We start from the raw sequence: 14,506 nt of genomic DNA, 5'->3' as shown, positions 1-14,506 counted from the left end.
AATTCACTACAGTTGTCATGTCACTCTGTGCCAGGTAGCAGATACCACGTTCAGCCCCAGTGAGGGATGCATTTTAGGTGGGTTAGAAGTTGCTCACCGCACCTTATGAAACAACTTGTGTGCTACAGATGCTTACATATAAAATCTACTCAGAATTTGGCATCCACTGCATGATTGCTGCCAGTCAAGTGGATTTAAGGGCATATTTTAATGTCTCTCACATTATTCTGGTCCTGGAACTCTTGCTTCAAGCTCATAGCATTTCGAGTTGGATAAGCCAGGCCAGAGCAAGTGGCTCCCTAAGTTTATAAAGATAGCAATTGTTTTCTAATGCTGATATGTTCCTGTTTCCCAAAATGCATACCTCAACTAACAGTTTCATCTTTAACAAATGCACTGGAATATGCTGATAGTTCCAACTGGAGACCACAGTATCATACAGACAGCAGCCAATGCCAAATGGTTAGTTAAGCAGATAAGAGAGGCACTCATTCTTCCTTCATAAAAAAAAAAAAGAGCTATTGCAGTTAAGTAGACAGAGTGTGGATAGAAGCTGGCAGAATCTACAACACACAGTCACGTCAAAAATGGCCTCCTGCAAACTGTTCCTTCAGCACGCATTTGAGTCAACTGAAAGGGAGGAATCTTTCCCATTATTCATAGGAGGTTTCACCTTCCTGTTTCACAGCACAGCAGCATTTTCTATACATTTTGGCACACAAACACCTAAGAAACAGCAGAGGATAAATTTTACTCTGCAGCAGAGGGCAATCCCTCTCCCTGCTTTCTGTTTCCAGTTCCAAAGTTGAGCTGGGCCTTTATTTTGACTGTTCCCTGGTCTGTGAATGGAAAATCCCTCCTCAGCACTAGCAGGCTGGTGTCTGCTGCACACACCCACTGCACACAGCAGAAATTCCAGTCAATAAGGCAAGTGGGGCCCAGGCGATGGAAGGGGAGGAAGGAGACATACAAACAATAAGAAAAGCATCTGGCTCTGTTACTGGCTGGAAAGGAGACTGGAGTTCAAAAGGGACTCGACAGCAGCCTTCACTGAACAGGAAGATCATATCAACTCTCGCTGTCCTACTTTTCACACAGACCAAAATATCTGGAAAGGGTAACTCGGGGTTTCCAGCCCACACTTCACTGCAATTCCATTAGCTCAAAAACAGCAATGAAACCCACCTTCTAGGTTTTTATCCCACGGGACCAAAACACATCCCTGCTTCTACTTTTCAGGCCCCTTCCACGGGTCCAAAGCAAAGCCCTTTGCTAAGCGTGAGCCAGCCGCCTCTCCCCCACCACACTAATGGAGGCTGCTCTGCTGTCCTTCCCTGGAGATAGCAGCCAACTCTACCGAAGCTTCTCTCATAGCAACCAGAGCTCCAAAGCCAACAGCAGCTGCTGTCACTGCCTTCAACGCTTACCCGCAGGATCGAGAGGAAAGCAACACTCTCCTCCCTGCACCTCCAGAGCAAAGAAACCAGAAGGCTGGTGACAAGATGACTTCCTGGGTCAACCACAGGAAGAAAGGAAAAAAAAAATCCTACTATTTCCTATATGAGTGAAAAGGGGAATCTCCTGTTTCTGCTAAAGAAATAGGAAATCCTTTTCTGGCTTTAGATTCTGGCAGCAACACCCTGTCAGGGCAAGGGGCAACGGTATGAACTCCACCACACGCCCACACACTATGGGACACGGACGGCGAGTTCCTCGAAGCCCGGGTGCACCCTTCACCCAAAGGAAGGCACGGGACCCCCACTCCTCACCCCGCTGTGCCCCCCTTGCTGCCGTTACCCCACGGTCAGAGCCCGCAGCAGCCCCGCAGTCCTCAGCGTGGGGCAGGGCAGCGCGGAGGGACGACGGGGAAGCGGCCGTGACCCCCTCCTTGGCTCCTATTCCCATTTCCCCGCTCCCACAGCCTCACAGCTCTCCTCCCTCTCCGCCCCCGCTCGTGCAAGGCGGTGAACTCCGGTCACCGGCACCCAAGGACGAGCCGCCGGTGACCTTGCCGATGCCGGGATTCCACCCCGCGGCGGCCACGCGTGACGGGCGGGAGAACCGGGGCTCGGGGGGAGGCGCCGCGCGGGCACCATGAGTGAGCAGAAAATGCAGGTCAAACGCCGCCTCCCCCGAGCCCCGGCAGCTGCCCCAGCACAGACAGCGACCCCGGCGCCCCGGGACAATGCGGGAGGGAGGAGAGAGCCCGCCTGCAGCGAGGCTGCCCCGGCGCTCGCCTCCACCGACAAAGCCCCGCGGCCCCGCACCGGCCCCCGGTGGGCGCAGCACCGGGAGCGCCATGATGGCCCGGCCGGGTTCGGCCTCCCGGGCTGCTGCAAGCGCCTCGACGGGACCCCAGGACCAAGGAACGGCGGAACGGAGCCCGGGACCGAGCAAAATGAGCCCCCCAACACGGAACCCGGGACCCCAAGGAACGGAGCTACCCAACGCGGAGCCCGGGACCGAGCAGAACCGAGCCTCCACCCCCACCCGGGGAGCCTGGGACCCCAAGGAACGGCGGAACCCGAAACCCCAGAGCTGGGCAGAACGGAGCCTCTCCAGCCCCACCGGGAGCTGCTGGGACCCCAAGGAAAGGCAGAACAGAGCCCCCCAAGGCGGAGCCCGGGACCCTAAGGAACAACAGAACAGAGGCCCCACTGGGGGACCCCGGGGCTGGGCAGAACGGAGCCCCCTCCCCGGGGATCCTGGGACCCTAAGGAACGGCAAAATGAAGCCCCCCAAGGCAGAGCCCGGACCTCAAGGAACGACAGAACCGAGCCCCCCTCCCCGCAGAAGCTCAGAACCCCAAGGAACGGCAGAACGGAGCCCCCAACGCGGAGCCCGGGACCCCGGGGCTGGGCAGCATGGAGCCCCCCCGGGGGAGCCCGGGACCCCAAGGAACGGCAAAACAGAGCCCCCGGCCCAGCAGAGCCCAGTCAGAAGGGAATTCCCCCCGGCGGAGCCCGGGTCCCCGATCCTGGGCAGAACGGAGCCCCCCAAGGCGGAGCCCAGGTCCTCGATCCTGTGCAGAACGGAGCCCGCCCCGGCGTTCCCTCCCGCCACCGCCGCCGCTGCCTACCTGGCCGGCCCGTTCCCCGGGCCCCCGCGCGGCACTAGGCCCGGCTCAGCGCCACGGCGTCTCCTGGGCAGCCGGCGGGAGCGGGTCCTCGGCGGCGGCGGCCCCTCCCCCTGGCAGCGGCGGCTTCTCCCCAAGCCGGGCGGAAACGGTGCTGGGCGCACGGGGATCCCCGGCGCCGGCACCAGGGGCGCCCCGGCCACGCCCCCTCCCGCGCACGCCGTTGGCTGCCAGAGCGCCGCGTCCTGCCCCGCCGCGCGCCACCCGCCCACGCGCCCCATTGGCCGTCTCTCAGCGAGGCCACTCCCACTCCCTCTCCTCATTGGCTGCTGCACGCCCTCCCCGCCGCTCGCCCCACGGCTCGGGCGTCCCATTGGCGCGCGTAGCTGTCAGTCAGAGAAGAGGCGGTGGGAGGGAGGGAGGGAGGAGGAGGTGGCCGCGGTGCAGCCGGGCGGGCTGCGACAGCGCTTGGCGGCCGCGCTACGTGCCGAGAGGAGGGGCCCGTCCCCGCCCCCGCCGAGGGGCCGCTCTCCGCGGGGTAACTCCCGCGTCGGGACACGTGGCAGAAAGAAGGGGCGGGGCGGGCGGCTGGGATTCCTGAGCAGGAGCTGCGCATGCGCGGGGAGAGGAAGGGCGCGGGGGTGCAGGGGGGCACGGCACATGCGCGCAGAAGGCAGAAAGGGGGGGCCGCGGCGCTCGCGCGGGACGTGGAAGGGCGGGGTGCGCATGCGCGGCAGGGCGCGGGGCCTGCGGCTCGGCACGTCCGCCGCGGCGGGCGGGGCACAAGAGGGGGAGGGCGTCAGGGGCCGGTAGGGTAGGGCACGGCGGGAGGGTAAAGCAGCCCCAGTCTCCTCCTCCTCAGGCCTCGTGGAGCGCCGATGCTGCGTCACGGCGCTGCTCTGCTCTGTTGCCGGTCGCTGGGAAGACGCCGTGGCGGGCGAGCAGCTGTGGGAGCCGCCGCCATCTTTTGGCGCCGCCCCCCCTTCCCCCCCAGTCATGGCCGTCCCCGCCAGGGCCGCCAGCGCGGCGTAGGGGGGAGGGAAGAAGGGCGGGCAGCCGGCACCGGGGCTCGGGGCTGGGTCACGGGGCGCTGAGCCAGGCGTGCTGCAGGCAGCGGGAGGCCGTGGAACGGCGCTCGGGCGCGTAGTGAAGCGTGGGCAGGAGGAAGGAGGTGAAGGCGGCGAGGTCATGCTTTGTCCAGCGGTGTCTGTCTGCCAGGACGCTGTGGAGGCTGCGAGGGGAGAGCCGGGAGAGCCGTAGGAGAGCGCCTGGCAAAGAGAGTGTAAGCAAGGAGCCTTCGTTATGCTTCCAAGACGGAGAGGTGAACGCTCCTCCCATCATACAAGTTATCCAAAGCATCTTGAAGGATCTCTTCCTTCACCTTTGAATCTTGCTCTCTGTAAGCTTCACCTGCACTGCCCTTTTAAGGTTTGGCTCCTGGGCATTTCTTAGGTATTGTCTTTCCAAGCTAGTGTTCCATGACTCCTTGTTGCTGAGTACTTCTTTGATGGGGATGTGCCAAGAGTGAATGAAGTGTTCAAGAATAGCCGTGCCAAAGCCATTGCTGGTTGTTCCCTTTGCCTGTCTGCTGCAATCCAGAATGCACTGGGCCGTAGTGCACAAGATACTCGTGTTTAATTTGGTTTGTGCCTACCAGATCTGTGGGGCCTGGAAGATTCACACTATTGACCAAGAAGCTATCTTTGTCCCCAGAAGTACATGGTGTAAATGTAGTGATTCATGTCATAGAATAGTTTGGGTTGGAAGGGAGCTTAAAGATCATCCAGTTCCAACCCCCCTGCCACGGGCAGGGACACCTCTTACTAGATCAGCCTGCCCAAGGCCCCATCCAACCTGGCCTTGAACATTTCCAGGGACAGGGCATCCACAACTTCCCTGGGAAACCTGTTCCAGAGCCTCACGACTCTCATGGTGAAGGAATTTTTCCTCATGTCTAGTTGAAGTCTGCCCCTCTCCAATTTATAGCCATTGCCCCTAGTCCTAGTACTACATGCCTTTGTAAAAATTCCCTATTCAGGTCTCTTGTAGCCCCCTTCAGGTACACAGGTCATGCCAGTTCGGTTCACAAGAAGAATGAATATGGAACAAGAACTAGTTTTGACTTATTTTTTGAGCACCATAGAAGGAAAAAGCATGAGCAAAGGATCTGACTGTGGAGGGAGGTGCTTGTTGAACTGCAGCATGGGTGTAGCACTCAACATTGAATGAACTGTGGGTAGGCTTGAGGCTGTATGGCTGTTGAACATGAAAGCAGAGAAAGGATAATAGACTTAAGTTGCAGAAGGATGGAGTTGTCTGATGCCTTAAAGTCAAAGACAAGGATTTCAGGCCTAATGAATCAAAGGGAACGGAAAAGGCAAGCATAAAACAAGAGGCTTTACAGCTTGGTCAGAAGACTAAATATAGCAGCCACATTGGAAGGATGAAAGGATATGAGTGTCCCGTTCTTGATCATCATTGTTCTCTGCCAGTGAATGGGTGAAACCCAGCCAGTTACGCACTCTTCAGCCTTCCTGGCATATAGCTATTTCCTGTCTGTATTTCCATTCTCTCTAAATCCAAAAGAGAAAGAATGGAAACGTTTCCCCTGTTGGGTGTTTTTTTATGACCGTTTTTCAGGATTTTGCGTTCATCCTTGGAATGCTCCTGGATTGCAGATGTAGGCAGGGAGTGTTACTGGGTTTTACGAAATCTCCACTTGTGTTCTGGCCCTGCTCGTAGCCTGTGTTGTGTAACATAACTTCTGGGGGTTTTCAGTGTGGGCTGAGTAGGAACTTATCAGAGATGCACAGTGATTTTCAGAGTAAACTACCTTACTCTTTTCTTACCTGGCCTGCTGAAAAATTTTGTTGACTTGTTCCAGGAGAAAGCAATTTGAGGAGGAATTCTTCCCAGGAGTTCAATAATACGGGCAACATGATCTAGACAGAGGGAAAACAGATCTAGATAGAAAGATTGTGATGCTTCTGTCAGTGAAGTGAATAAAACCAATGGAGTCCTACCATCATCTCTGGAGAAGTATTTCCCAGGTTGAGGATCAAATAGACGCTCCCCAGTTGCCATTTCAAATGCCTAGAAATGGAGGAGCACTGTTAACTCACTAATTTACCTGGAGTTTTTCTTCCCCATTAACTGATAGTACCGATTTCCCGTGCTATCACACAAAACTGATCCTAAAACACGGAAGTATTCACACTGCTTTGATGCGTGCTGTGGTGAAACAGCACCTTTGAAAAGCAGTGTGTGCCTGATTCAGTCAGGTCTAGGAGTTAACCTACATCGAGTGTGAATTGCCTTACAGTGTAAACTCTTAAGGGTGAATTTTATCGGCAGCATACTTCCAATCCAAAGTGAGGGAGCACAGCCAGCCCCTTTCTGCTGTCAGCACAGAAGTGTTGCTCCTCATGCAGGAGGAAGAGATGGGTGCTGAGAATACGCTGCCCCTGGCTTCTTGGCAGCAATCACTGCCCATGCACGTGTAGCATTGTCCCTTGTCCTACCAGACAGCCTATGCTCCAGATATCCGCAGGAGTGCCATAGTCTAATCCAAGAAGCACTTCCAGGGCACGGTACGGTTGGGTCTGTATCTCCTTGGAGAAAGGCTTGTACTGAAACAGAAACAAACTCCCGTTGGTTACTGTCCATAAATGAGAAACAGCAATGCTTGTGGTCACAAGTTTCCTGCACAGTGAGGAGGACGCTGGGGGCAGAACTGAATCCATGTCCTGAACATGACGTGGCATGGCAGGCACACTCTCGGCCCCACTGAAGGCAGGGTGAACTTTTCTCAGCATTTCACACTGAACAAGGTTTTGAATTTCTGATTGTTGGGGCTTAACTGCAAGCTGAAGAAGCATCTAAAGCTGATAGTGTGTCCAGATGTTCAGTGCCCAGCTCTGAGCTGGGACTGCTGAATGTAACCACCCTGAAATTAGAATCTCTTCAGCATGCTGAAATAGCAATCCAGCTGTAAAAGGACAGATACATAGGGTAGGATGGAAGGAAGCACATGGCATTGTGCATTATGGGATTGACACTCAGAGCAGACTTACTGTCCAGCATGCGCTGCCCAGATCTGCAATTTTCACTTCTATGCTCATTAAATTGGATTCTTCCAATTGATTGCCAAAATCACCTCCTAGGTGGGAAGGACAGAGAGAAATCAAGTCTTTCCAAACCAATAGATGTCTATCACTTACCTCAGGAGTGGGAGGTATGCCTACCTGCCTTTAAAATTTTTCAGCCTAAAAGGTCCTAAAATGCTTTTTATCATCAATAAAATGCCACCTCTGTTTTTTGAGGAAACATAAAGGAAGTCTGGTATCCAGTCAATATCTAAGACGATGTTTGGGTGGAAAGGTAGCGTGGAGTGGAGTGTCGTCACGGTGTGCTCCTGCCCTGCTGCAAGGTTCCTCTGGTACTGAGGTTACTGTGGGCCTGGAGGATAGCATATCCTACCAGCACTAGCTGAACACAAAACACCTCTTAATGCCTCCTCAGCAATCCCAGCTGCCATGGACCATGGACACGGCCTGTTTGGCAAGCACCGTAAAGGTTAGATTTTCATATAACCCCAGAAAAGCGTAATTTTTGGTTTACTGCTTTACAGTCAGCTGTCAGTCTATGCCTATGGTCTATGCTTTTCTGCTCCAAGCAAAAGACTTTGTCACTAATTTAGCATTCCTAGGTTGCCCCAGAGTTTGAAAGACAAAACAGCACTGTCATGGGAGAATGCTCATGGGAGGACATCGCGAGGATAATACAAAGGGTGTAATTGCTGGGAGATGAGCCGATCTCTTGAGAAACACTCCAGCCCTATGTCTTATTTGATAGTCACATCATTCTCTGCAAATAAATTGTGTCTCAAGGGCCTTGAAGTTCAGCAGTACATACAAGTCTTCCACAAACCTCAGAAATATAGGAAGTAAAGAGCAGAAGCATCATAGAGTTTTCTGATCAAATGATTTTGTATGTAAACCTTTCAGTGGCTGAAAACGCCAGACATAAGGGAACTACTCTGTGCCTAAAGCTGTAAGAATGAGCTCTGGGGCCGTGATGGAGCTGTTAACAGGTGCCCATGATCTGTTTGTCCTCCACACAAACCTATTTAAGGCTACGTTTCTGTAGGTGCCTTGAGTAGCTGTTCAGCCTGATGTTTGTGTTAAGCAGAGACAGGAGGGGCCTCTCAGCAGTGTCATCTGGCTGTACTGTTTCATAGTGGCTGTTGCAGGAGATTGGAACCTTTCCTAAAATATCTGTACATACTGCACCTCTGTTTCCCTCCTGGAAACAAACATGCAAGTCCCCTTTCTTGCTTAAAAAAACCCCGGAGTGCTCACCTTGTCCTGTTACCCTCAAAGCTGTTCTCTGGCTGCAGTTGAGCGCATCAGGCAGAAGCCTTTGGAGGCTTTTGTCACGTCCGCACAGCAAGATGTTCTCTGGTTTGATGTCCGTGTGGATAATGCGGCAGCGCTTGTGCAGAAAGTGCAGCCCTGCCAGCACCTGGGCGAGCAGGCAGCAAGTCACATCAGCAACGCAACGCGAGGGTCCCTACCACCTCCCCCGCCCCAGAAGCTGTCAGCGCTGTCAGAGCAGTCAGGCACAGTGGGTGTGCAAGTTGTGCATGTCCTGGTATTGGAGAAAGGGGGCACTGATGATGACCCTGCAATAAATTGTTTCTGTGTAGTGAGTGCCCGGTACTAAATTGAAGATGTAGGCAGCAGAGCCGTGACGTTGGGGTGGCTCTGAAGGAGTTGTGTGGTGAAGAGGTTTCATCACACAACACAGCAGGAGGAGCGAGTGCCGGAGCGCCATGTGCCTATCACGCTGAGCAAGTGGAAGCTGGGGCCAGTTATGCAGTGATGTGGGAGTAGTCTCATCAAACAAGGGAAGAAAAGGGGATGCAGCGTAACTCTGACAGGAGGAGGGAGAGACCATGAATGTGTGTGTGTGTGTGTGTGTTCAGAGAGGACTTAAGGGCAGTACAGGAGAGCCATGTAGGGAAAGAACAGCTTATGATGGAGCAGGGAGAGTCTGGCCTGTCACAGAGGAGAGGTAAACAATGTCTACCAGAGAGAAACAGTCGCTATCAGAAATCAGCAACAGCAAAAAGGCTGTGAGAGATTTATATACTTTTTAAACACTCTTGTCAGTCATAAAGGGCTGGCAAATATTCTCTATATTATCAAATTCTATTCTTGGATGAACACCAGCCCCGGGGAAATACCAACCTTAAATGGTAACTGTGAAACACGGGAAAAGATTTAAATAGCAAAAACTGGAGTGAATCAGAAGGAAACACTGCCCGAGCGCTGATCTGAGGAGGAAAAAGATTCTGCAGTTTTGCAATTAAAGTAGATAAGGGAAAGGATCAAGCAAAAGGCCTGGGTGTGGGGCACAGAGATTAATGCCACTATATTTCTGTGTGATTTATTCAAGTGTTGGTGGAACTTCTTTAGAGGAAGAAGAGGCTATTCCAGAAAATAGGATGAAGGAGGAAGCAGTTTTCTTCCTTAGTATCCCTAGAAAGGCAAGAATCAGGGTAGCAAACCTTAATCCTGGCAAGTGTGCAGATGTCTGATAAATCTCAGCATGAGAGGCATAATGTAACTATTCTGAGGCCTTCTTCAGGTTTCCCATTCCTTAGCTATTCCTAGCCAACACATAAGAAACTCAGTTTTCGCAATCTGTTTGATCAGCACACCACATCCTTACAGGGGATGAAGGAACAGTTGGCTCTAAGCAGGAAAACCTCAGCTTGGGTGGAGGGCCAGCCAACCAAACCAGCAATTTAGAAAGCCCTGGAAAGACATCGGCACTGTGGCAGACCTCAAGCAGCTTTTGGTGGTACCACGCAGGAAGCTGTCGGCCAGCCCCAGGACCCTGCTGGACACTGTCACAGCCGGACAGGCTGAGATGAATGCCAGTAGTTTGGCATCACTGCCAGAGGGGAATTCCCAGGGCAGCAGGAGGGCAGAGAGAGACACGGCTTGCTCACAAGAAGTGTACCTCTGGCAGGCTTCTTGTCCCCCTGCTACTCCTATGAGCAGCAGAACTACTGGAGAATTCAACAGTGACTGAGATGGGAAGAGCAGTGCCAGCCCTGAAGCCCTGGTGCAGGTCTGCAAGGCACTGACTCTTCATGGTGATGGTCCTGACACCTTCCCAAACCCGAGGAGACTGCAGGCTTGGGCAGGAACACACAGTGCTCCTGTATTAACGGGAACGTGATGGCTTCCCCCTCTGCATTTTATTTAATGTTCCTTCTCCTCCTACCCTAAAGAAATAGTTACCATTTTCCTCAAAGAAAAATGTATGCCTTGAACACTCAACTCCGTATTGTCTCTTTGCAGGTGCAGTCATGGAGGTGATGGCAGAGGACTTCAGGATGTAGATTACAGCGCATCCCCCAGCCAACAGTGCCCTGGTGCCCTCCTCACCCAGTTCCAAGTAAAATCTCACCTGCTGTAAAGACTTTTTCACAAAAGGCAAAGGCAGTCCCTGGGCTGTGTAGTTATTCATCAGACATCGCAGGGGAGGACCCAGCGCCTCAAATACCAAGCACATATGTGGAAAAGAGTCAGGGATTTAGTAACAGAGAAGGTGCTACCACCAGGCTTTTGCCCTTCACCAGAGAAGCCAAGTATCACCTTACTCAATATCTCCCTTCCAGCCACCCCTGTGTGCCCCAGTCCAGCTACTGCCCTGCTTATCCCCCTCATGGGAGCACAGTGTTAGGTTTTACACCATCCTGTGACTCTCCAAGGCAAGCCCAGGCTTTGCTGACCCAGAGCTACAGCACTCCCAGAGGAAGGATATGAAAGCCGTTCTCTCCAATCATTCTGAAGTCATCTAACAAACAGACGATGTTTTCTCCTGCTCGGTCCTTCTTCTTCATACTGCTCACCTGAGGGGGAGGATTCCAGGAAGGGTGCAATTAGAGACATACGCATAAGGACAACTTGCACCCATTTTATCCCATTCTACAGACTTTCTCTTTCAGGAGTTAGCACTTCATGATATATCCCGTAAAAACGGCATCAGGAAACCCAGACTCCAAACATACAAGCAGAGTCTGTTACCAAGGAGTGGGTTTCTGTATGTTGGTTTGCTCTTGACCAAGTGGGACCGTGACCCTTACAGCATTTGAATAACTCAAACTGATCCTGCTAAATGTGTCTAGCACACTTTCTGCTGATTATTCTATCTCGTGCAGCCCCCAGAAGTGCTCCTGCTTGTGCTGGAAGGGGGTTCCACCAAGATCACAGCTCCCTGCTCCCAGCAGCAATGGCTATCCGTTCCTTTTGCCCTTCTGCTGCCTCTGCTCCTTGTCCCAGAGTGGAACCGGATATATTCTCCTGAACGGAAGGTGCATCTTTCAGAGAGAATTACTAATAAACTAAGAGTAATGATCAATCCATATGCAGGGTCATGCTGATGTGTAGAAAAGCAGCCCTCTGAGTACATTAAATTAATGCTACTTGTTACTACCTCTTGCTCATATCCCTTTGGACAGGACCTACAGATTTACAGATGCAAACTAAACCTTTCTCAAACCAGTTGGAAAGAGGCATCGGAGTAATTTGAAATGCAAAATTTAATGGCTTTTACTCTTGTAAAGCTGATGTAACTTTGTATTTAGGCAAACTCCAAGAATTGTAACCACGACCTTTCCAGAACTAGGAGGTCAAGTCATCTTCAAAGACAGCTAGCTCAGACCCAGATACAGGCACCTAATTACCACATCCATTAGCAAAGACAAGAGGAAGCTTTCTGACTTCAGAGATTTATTATATTTTTGGTACATCCTGCATATTTTATTTTTTTTTTGCAGATATTTCCTTTTACTTCAGTATTAGTGTTGTCATGGAGCAATGCCCTCTGAGCTGGGAACGACACAGATATAGTGAGCACACTCCCATCTCCTGCTTAAGAACAATACTATCACTTTTTTCTGTTGTTTTTCCACTTTATCTTTCTGCAGGTTCCTCCTGCTTGCTGGATTTTGGGCAAGTGGGACACATCCACCTGTCCCAAGAAGAAGGAGAAGGTGCCCATTTCAGAGGCCACTGCTGAGCCAGGGTGATTTTTGTGAATTCCCTGACTTTTTGGTTTTTTTTTTCCTGTTGCCCACCTAGCTCCTCAGACTGGAGTCAGAGGAGATGATGAGGCTAATACACAGATCTGAAATCAGTTGGCAATCACAAAGGAACAGAGTGTGGAGCCCCAGAATATACATACGCAGCGGAGGAGAATGACCTCATCCTGTGCAGCTTCAGCAAAGCCTTCCCTGCTTTTCAGGATCTTTACAGCCACATGTTTCTTCCTCCTGGGAAATGAATCACAGCTGCCAGCTAACACATGCCAGAATGGCCCTAACCGGTAGCACCTCCCCTTCTCCCAGTCCCACTGGTATGGGCTCTGCAGGGAGGGATTTGCTTTCCTGCAAGCAGCCTTGCTCTTGGTCTGCAGCACTCCAAGCCCATGGGCATCCCTCCTGGCGATGCTGCCAGCATCTGGCAGCACAGCTGCCCCAGGGACCAGCAAAGCACTGGAGAAAAAAAGGCAGAACTTAGATACCACAGGGTCTACATGAGAAGAGAAAGGGTTGATCCCATCTCATTTATGTTCTTTAGCTTCTGGGGACTGGCTCTCTCATTGCACCCCACTGGTCTCACTGCCAGGTTTGCCCCATACTTGGTCAATGCCGGTAGGCTCCCAGCCAGACAGCTGTGCTCTGCTGCTCTTGTGGGAGTGGCTGTTCCTGTCCAGGAGCTCAGCCACCCCTCTCCACCTCCCCAAAAGGCGATTAGCCCCTCACCTTATGTCCTGGCACAGCCAGACGGTGGCAAAGGCACCACAGCCCAGTTTGTGCAGAGCCTGGTATCGTGTATTGAACACCTCTCCTTCCCGCACGGGGTGGTGGCCTCCTGTGGGAACCGTCACCAAGAGACATTACTGACATCTCTAAATGCTTTTAGACTGAGAAAGCAGCTAAGGACAGCTATTCTCCCAGAGGAATGGGCCCAGTGGCCTCCTCTGCCTAGGGAAGAGCCTGGGACAATCTCAGCTTTGGAGCCACACGCCTGAGGACTGACCTGCATGCTGGGCTGCCAGCACCTCCTCCTGCCCCCGCTCCTCCATGGCCCAGCGACACAGCAGATCCTGGCACAAGGAGACAGAGGGAAGCCGAGACTCAGGATCACATGGATCTTCAGCACTTTACTCCTTTAAAGAGAATTGGAGAGCTGCAGGGCAGCTGAAATTATGCTGCATACCACATACTTGATCTGCACAGCTCCAGTTCCCTCTTCTTCACCTGCTCTCCCCTTGCTGCCTTCCTTCCCGTCTGCTTCATCAGCCTCTGGAGCTGGGCTGTTACAAATGCTTTTGGCACTTCTGGGATTTTTTTAAGAGTTCAGAAGAGGAAAGCTGGCAGGCTGGGGCTGGGCAGCGATCCTGGTGGTGTGCAGCCAGGCCAGGGCCAGGGCCAGCTGGGAGTCTCAGGTTTCCCTGTGTCCAGGATGGATTTTCAAGGGCTTAGCCAGGACTACGGGATCCCCTCCCACAGCCGCAGCCAGGGAAAGCACTCGCTCCCTGCCCCCATCACAGCTGAGGAGGGGACACATCTGGGCTTTCGCTGGCAGGAGGAGCCTCACGCTGCAGATGGGTGCAAAGCAGAGCCTGTGTTTACTCACTGCAGTGCTGCACATCTGCCTGTAGGCCAAACTGGAGCACGGGTTTATCACTGACTGTCCCATGACACCCTAGCGAGAGGCTTTGACCAAGCGGGAGGCTGTTCCCAGAGTTTGTTACTATGACAGCCCAAGTTACAAACACCCAGACAGCACAGACAGACTGATGCAATTGCTGTCCCCATGCCATGCAGCACCGGTCACCTGAAATAGCAGCTTAGAGCCCATGTTGCTAATGTTAATGTAGATGTAAGCTGGAGTGCTCCCGACCCTGCCTTTCACAATTTGGAAATGTCAAAGCTTCAGACTAACACACATTGCAAGAGCTTGTGACAGGTGATAATAACTGCAGCAGACCATTAGCATGGGTAGAAATATAGACCTTTAAATCCCTCAAATGAGGTTGCTAAAGCTAAGAGCTCATCTGCACCAGAGGATTTTCAGAAATAGTGAGGGTTGGCTGGTGGTGGTGGCAATGGGACCAAAGTGACAGGGAATTTTGTGGTACAGTAACATCTTCCAGGTTCTGAGACAGAGGCATGACTTCCTCAAAAGGCTGAAGTTCCTTTCTGCATGCCTGTGCTTGATTTCCAGCACAATAGCCAGAGGCAGCCTGCCTTTGAGCACCCAGCTGCCTCCCAACGCCATTCTAGCCAAGGGTCAGACTGGGCTCGAGCCTCCAGTCCTGCAGGGGACAAACTGAACTGCCAGAGCT

General features: G+C 52.7%; 2 protein-coding genes across 3 annotated transcripts in view; both read right to left on the bottom strand.

Moving 5' to 3' along the window:
* Nucleotides 1-3,255, bottom strand: part of SETD5 (SET domain containing 5) — a 67,850-nt gene extending 64,595 nt beyond the window's left edge. Inside the window, exon 1 of one of the 2 annotated variants that reach the window (XR_008451661.1) lies at nt 3,080-3,255. The gene's annotated coding sequence lies outside the window, so the exon portion shown is untranslated. The remainder of the gene's footprint in view (nt 1-3,079) is intronic. The other variant, XM_009565847.2, reaches the window with a different exon arrangement.
* A 684-nt stretch (nt 3,256-3,939) lies between these two features.
* Nucleotides 3,940-13,284, bottom strand: LOC104063666 (SRSF protein kinase 3). Its single transcript, XM_009565901.2, has 11 exons — nt 13,195-13,284; nt 12,918-13,026; nt 12,338-12,425; nt 10,916-11,003; nt 10,559-10,665; nt 8,437-8,599; nt 7,150-7,235; nt 6,598-6,705; nt 6,100-6,169; nt 5,926-6,018; nt 3,940-4,344 (listed from the first exon to the last, which is right to left on the bottom strand). The coding sequence occupies exons 1-11, from the start codon at nt 13,238-13,240 to the stop codon at nt 4,157-4,159; spliced, it is 1,146 nt and encodes a 381-aa protein (XP_009564196.2). The 5' UTR covers nt 13,241-13,284; the 3' UTR covers nt 3,940-4,156.
* Nucleotides 13,285-14,506: the final 1,222 nt, after the last annotated feature.

The sequence above is a fragment of the Cuculus canorus genome, chromosome 11, assembly GCF_017976375.1.
Source record: "Cuculus canorus isolate bCucCan1 chromosome 11, bCucCan1.pri, whole genome shotgun sequence".
In the NCBI taxonomy this organism is placed as follows: Eukaryota; Metazoa; Chordata; class Aves; order Cuculiformes; family Cuculidae; genus Cuculus; species Cuculus canorus.
Note: the sequence above shows the minus strand (reverse complement) of the source record. Positions and strands in the feature narration are given on the sequence as shown.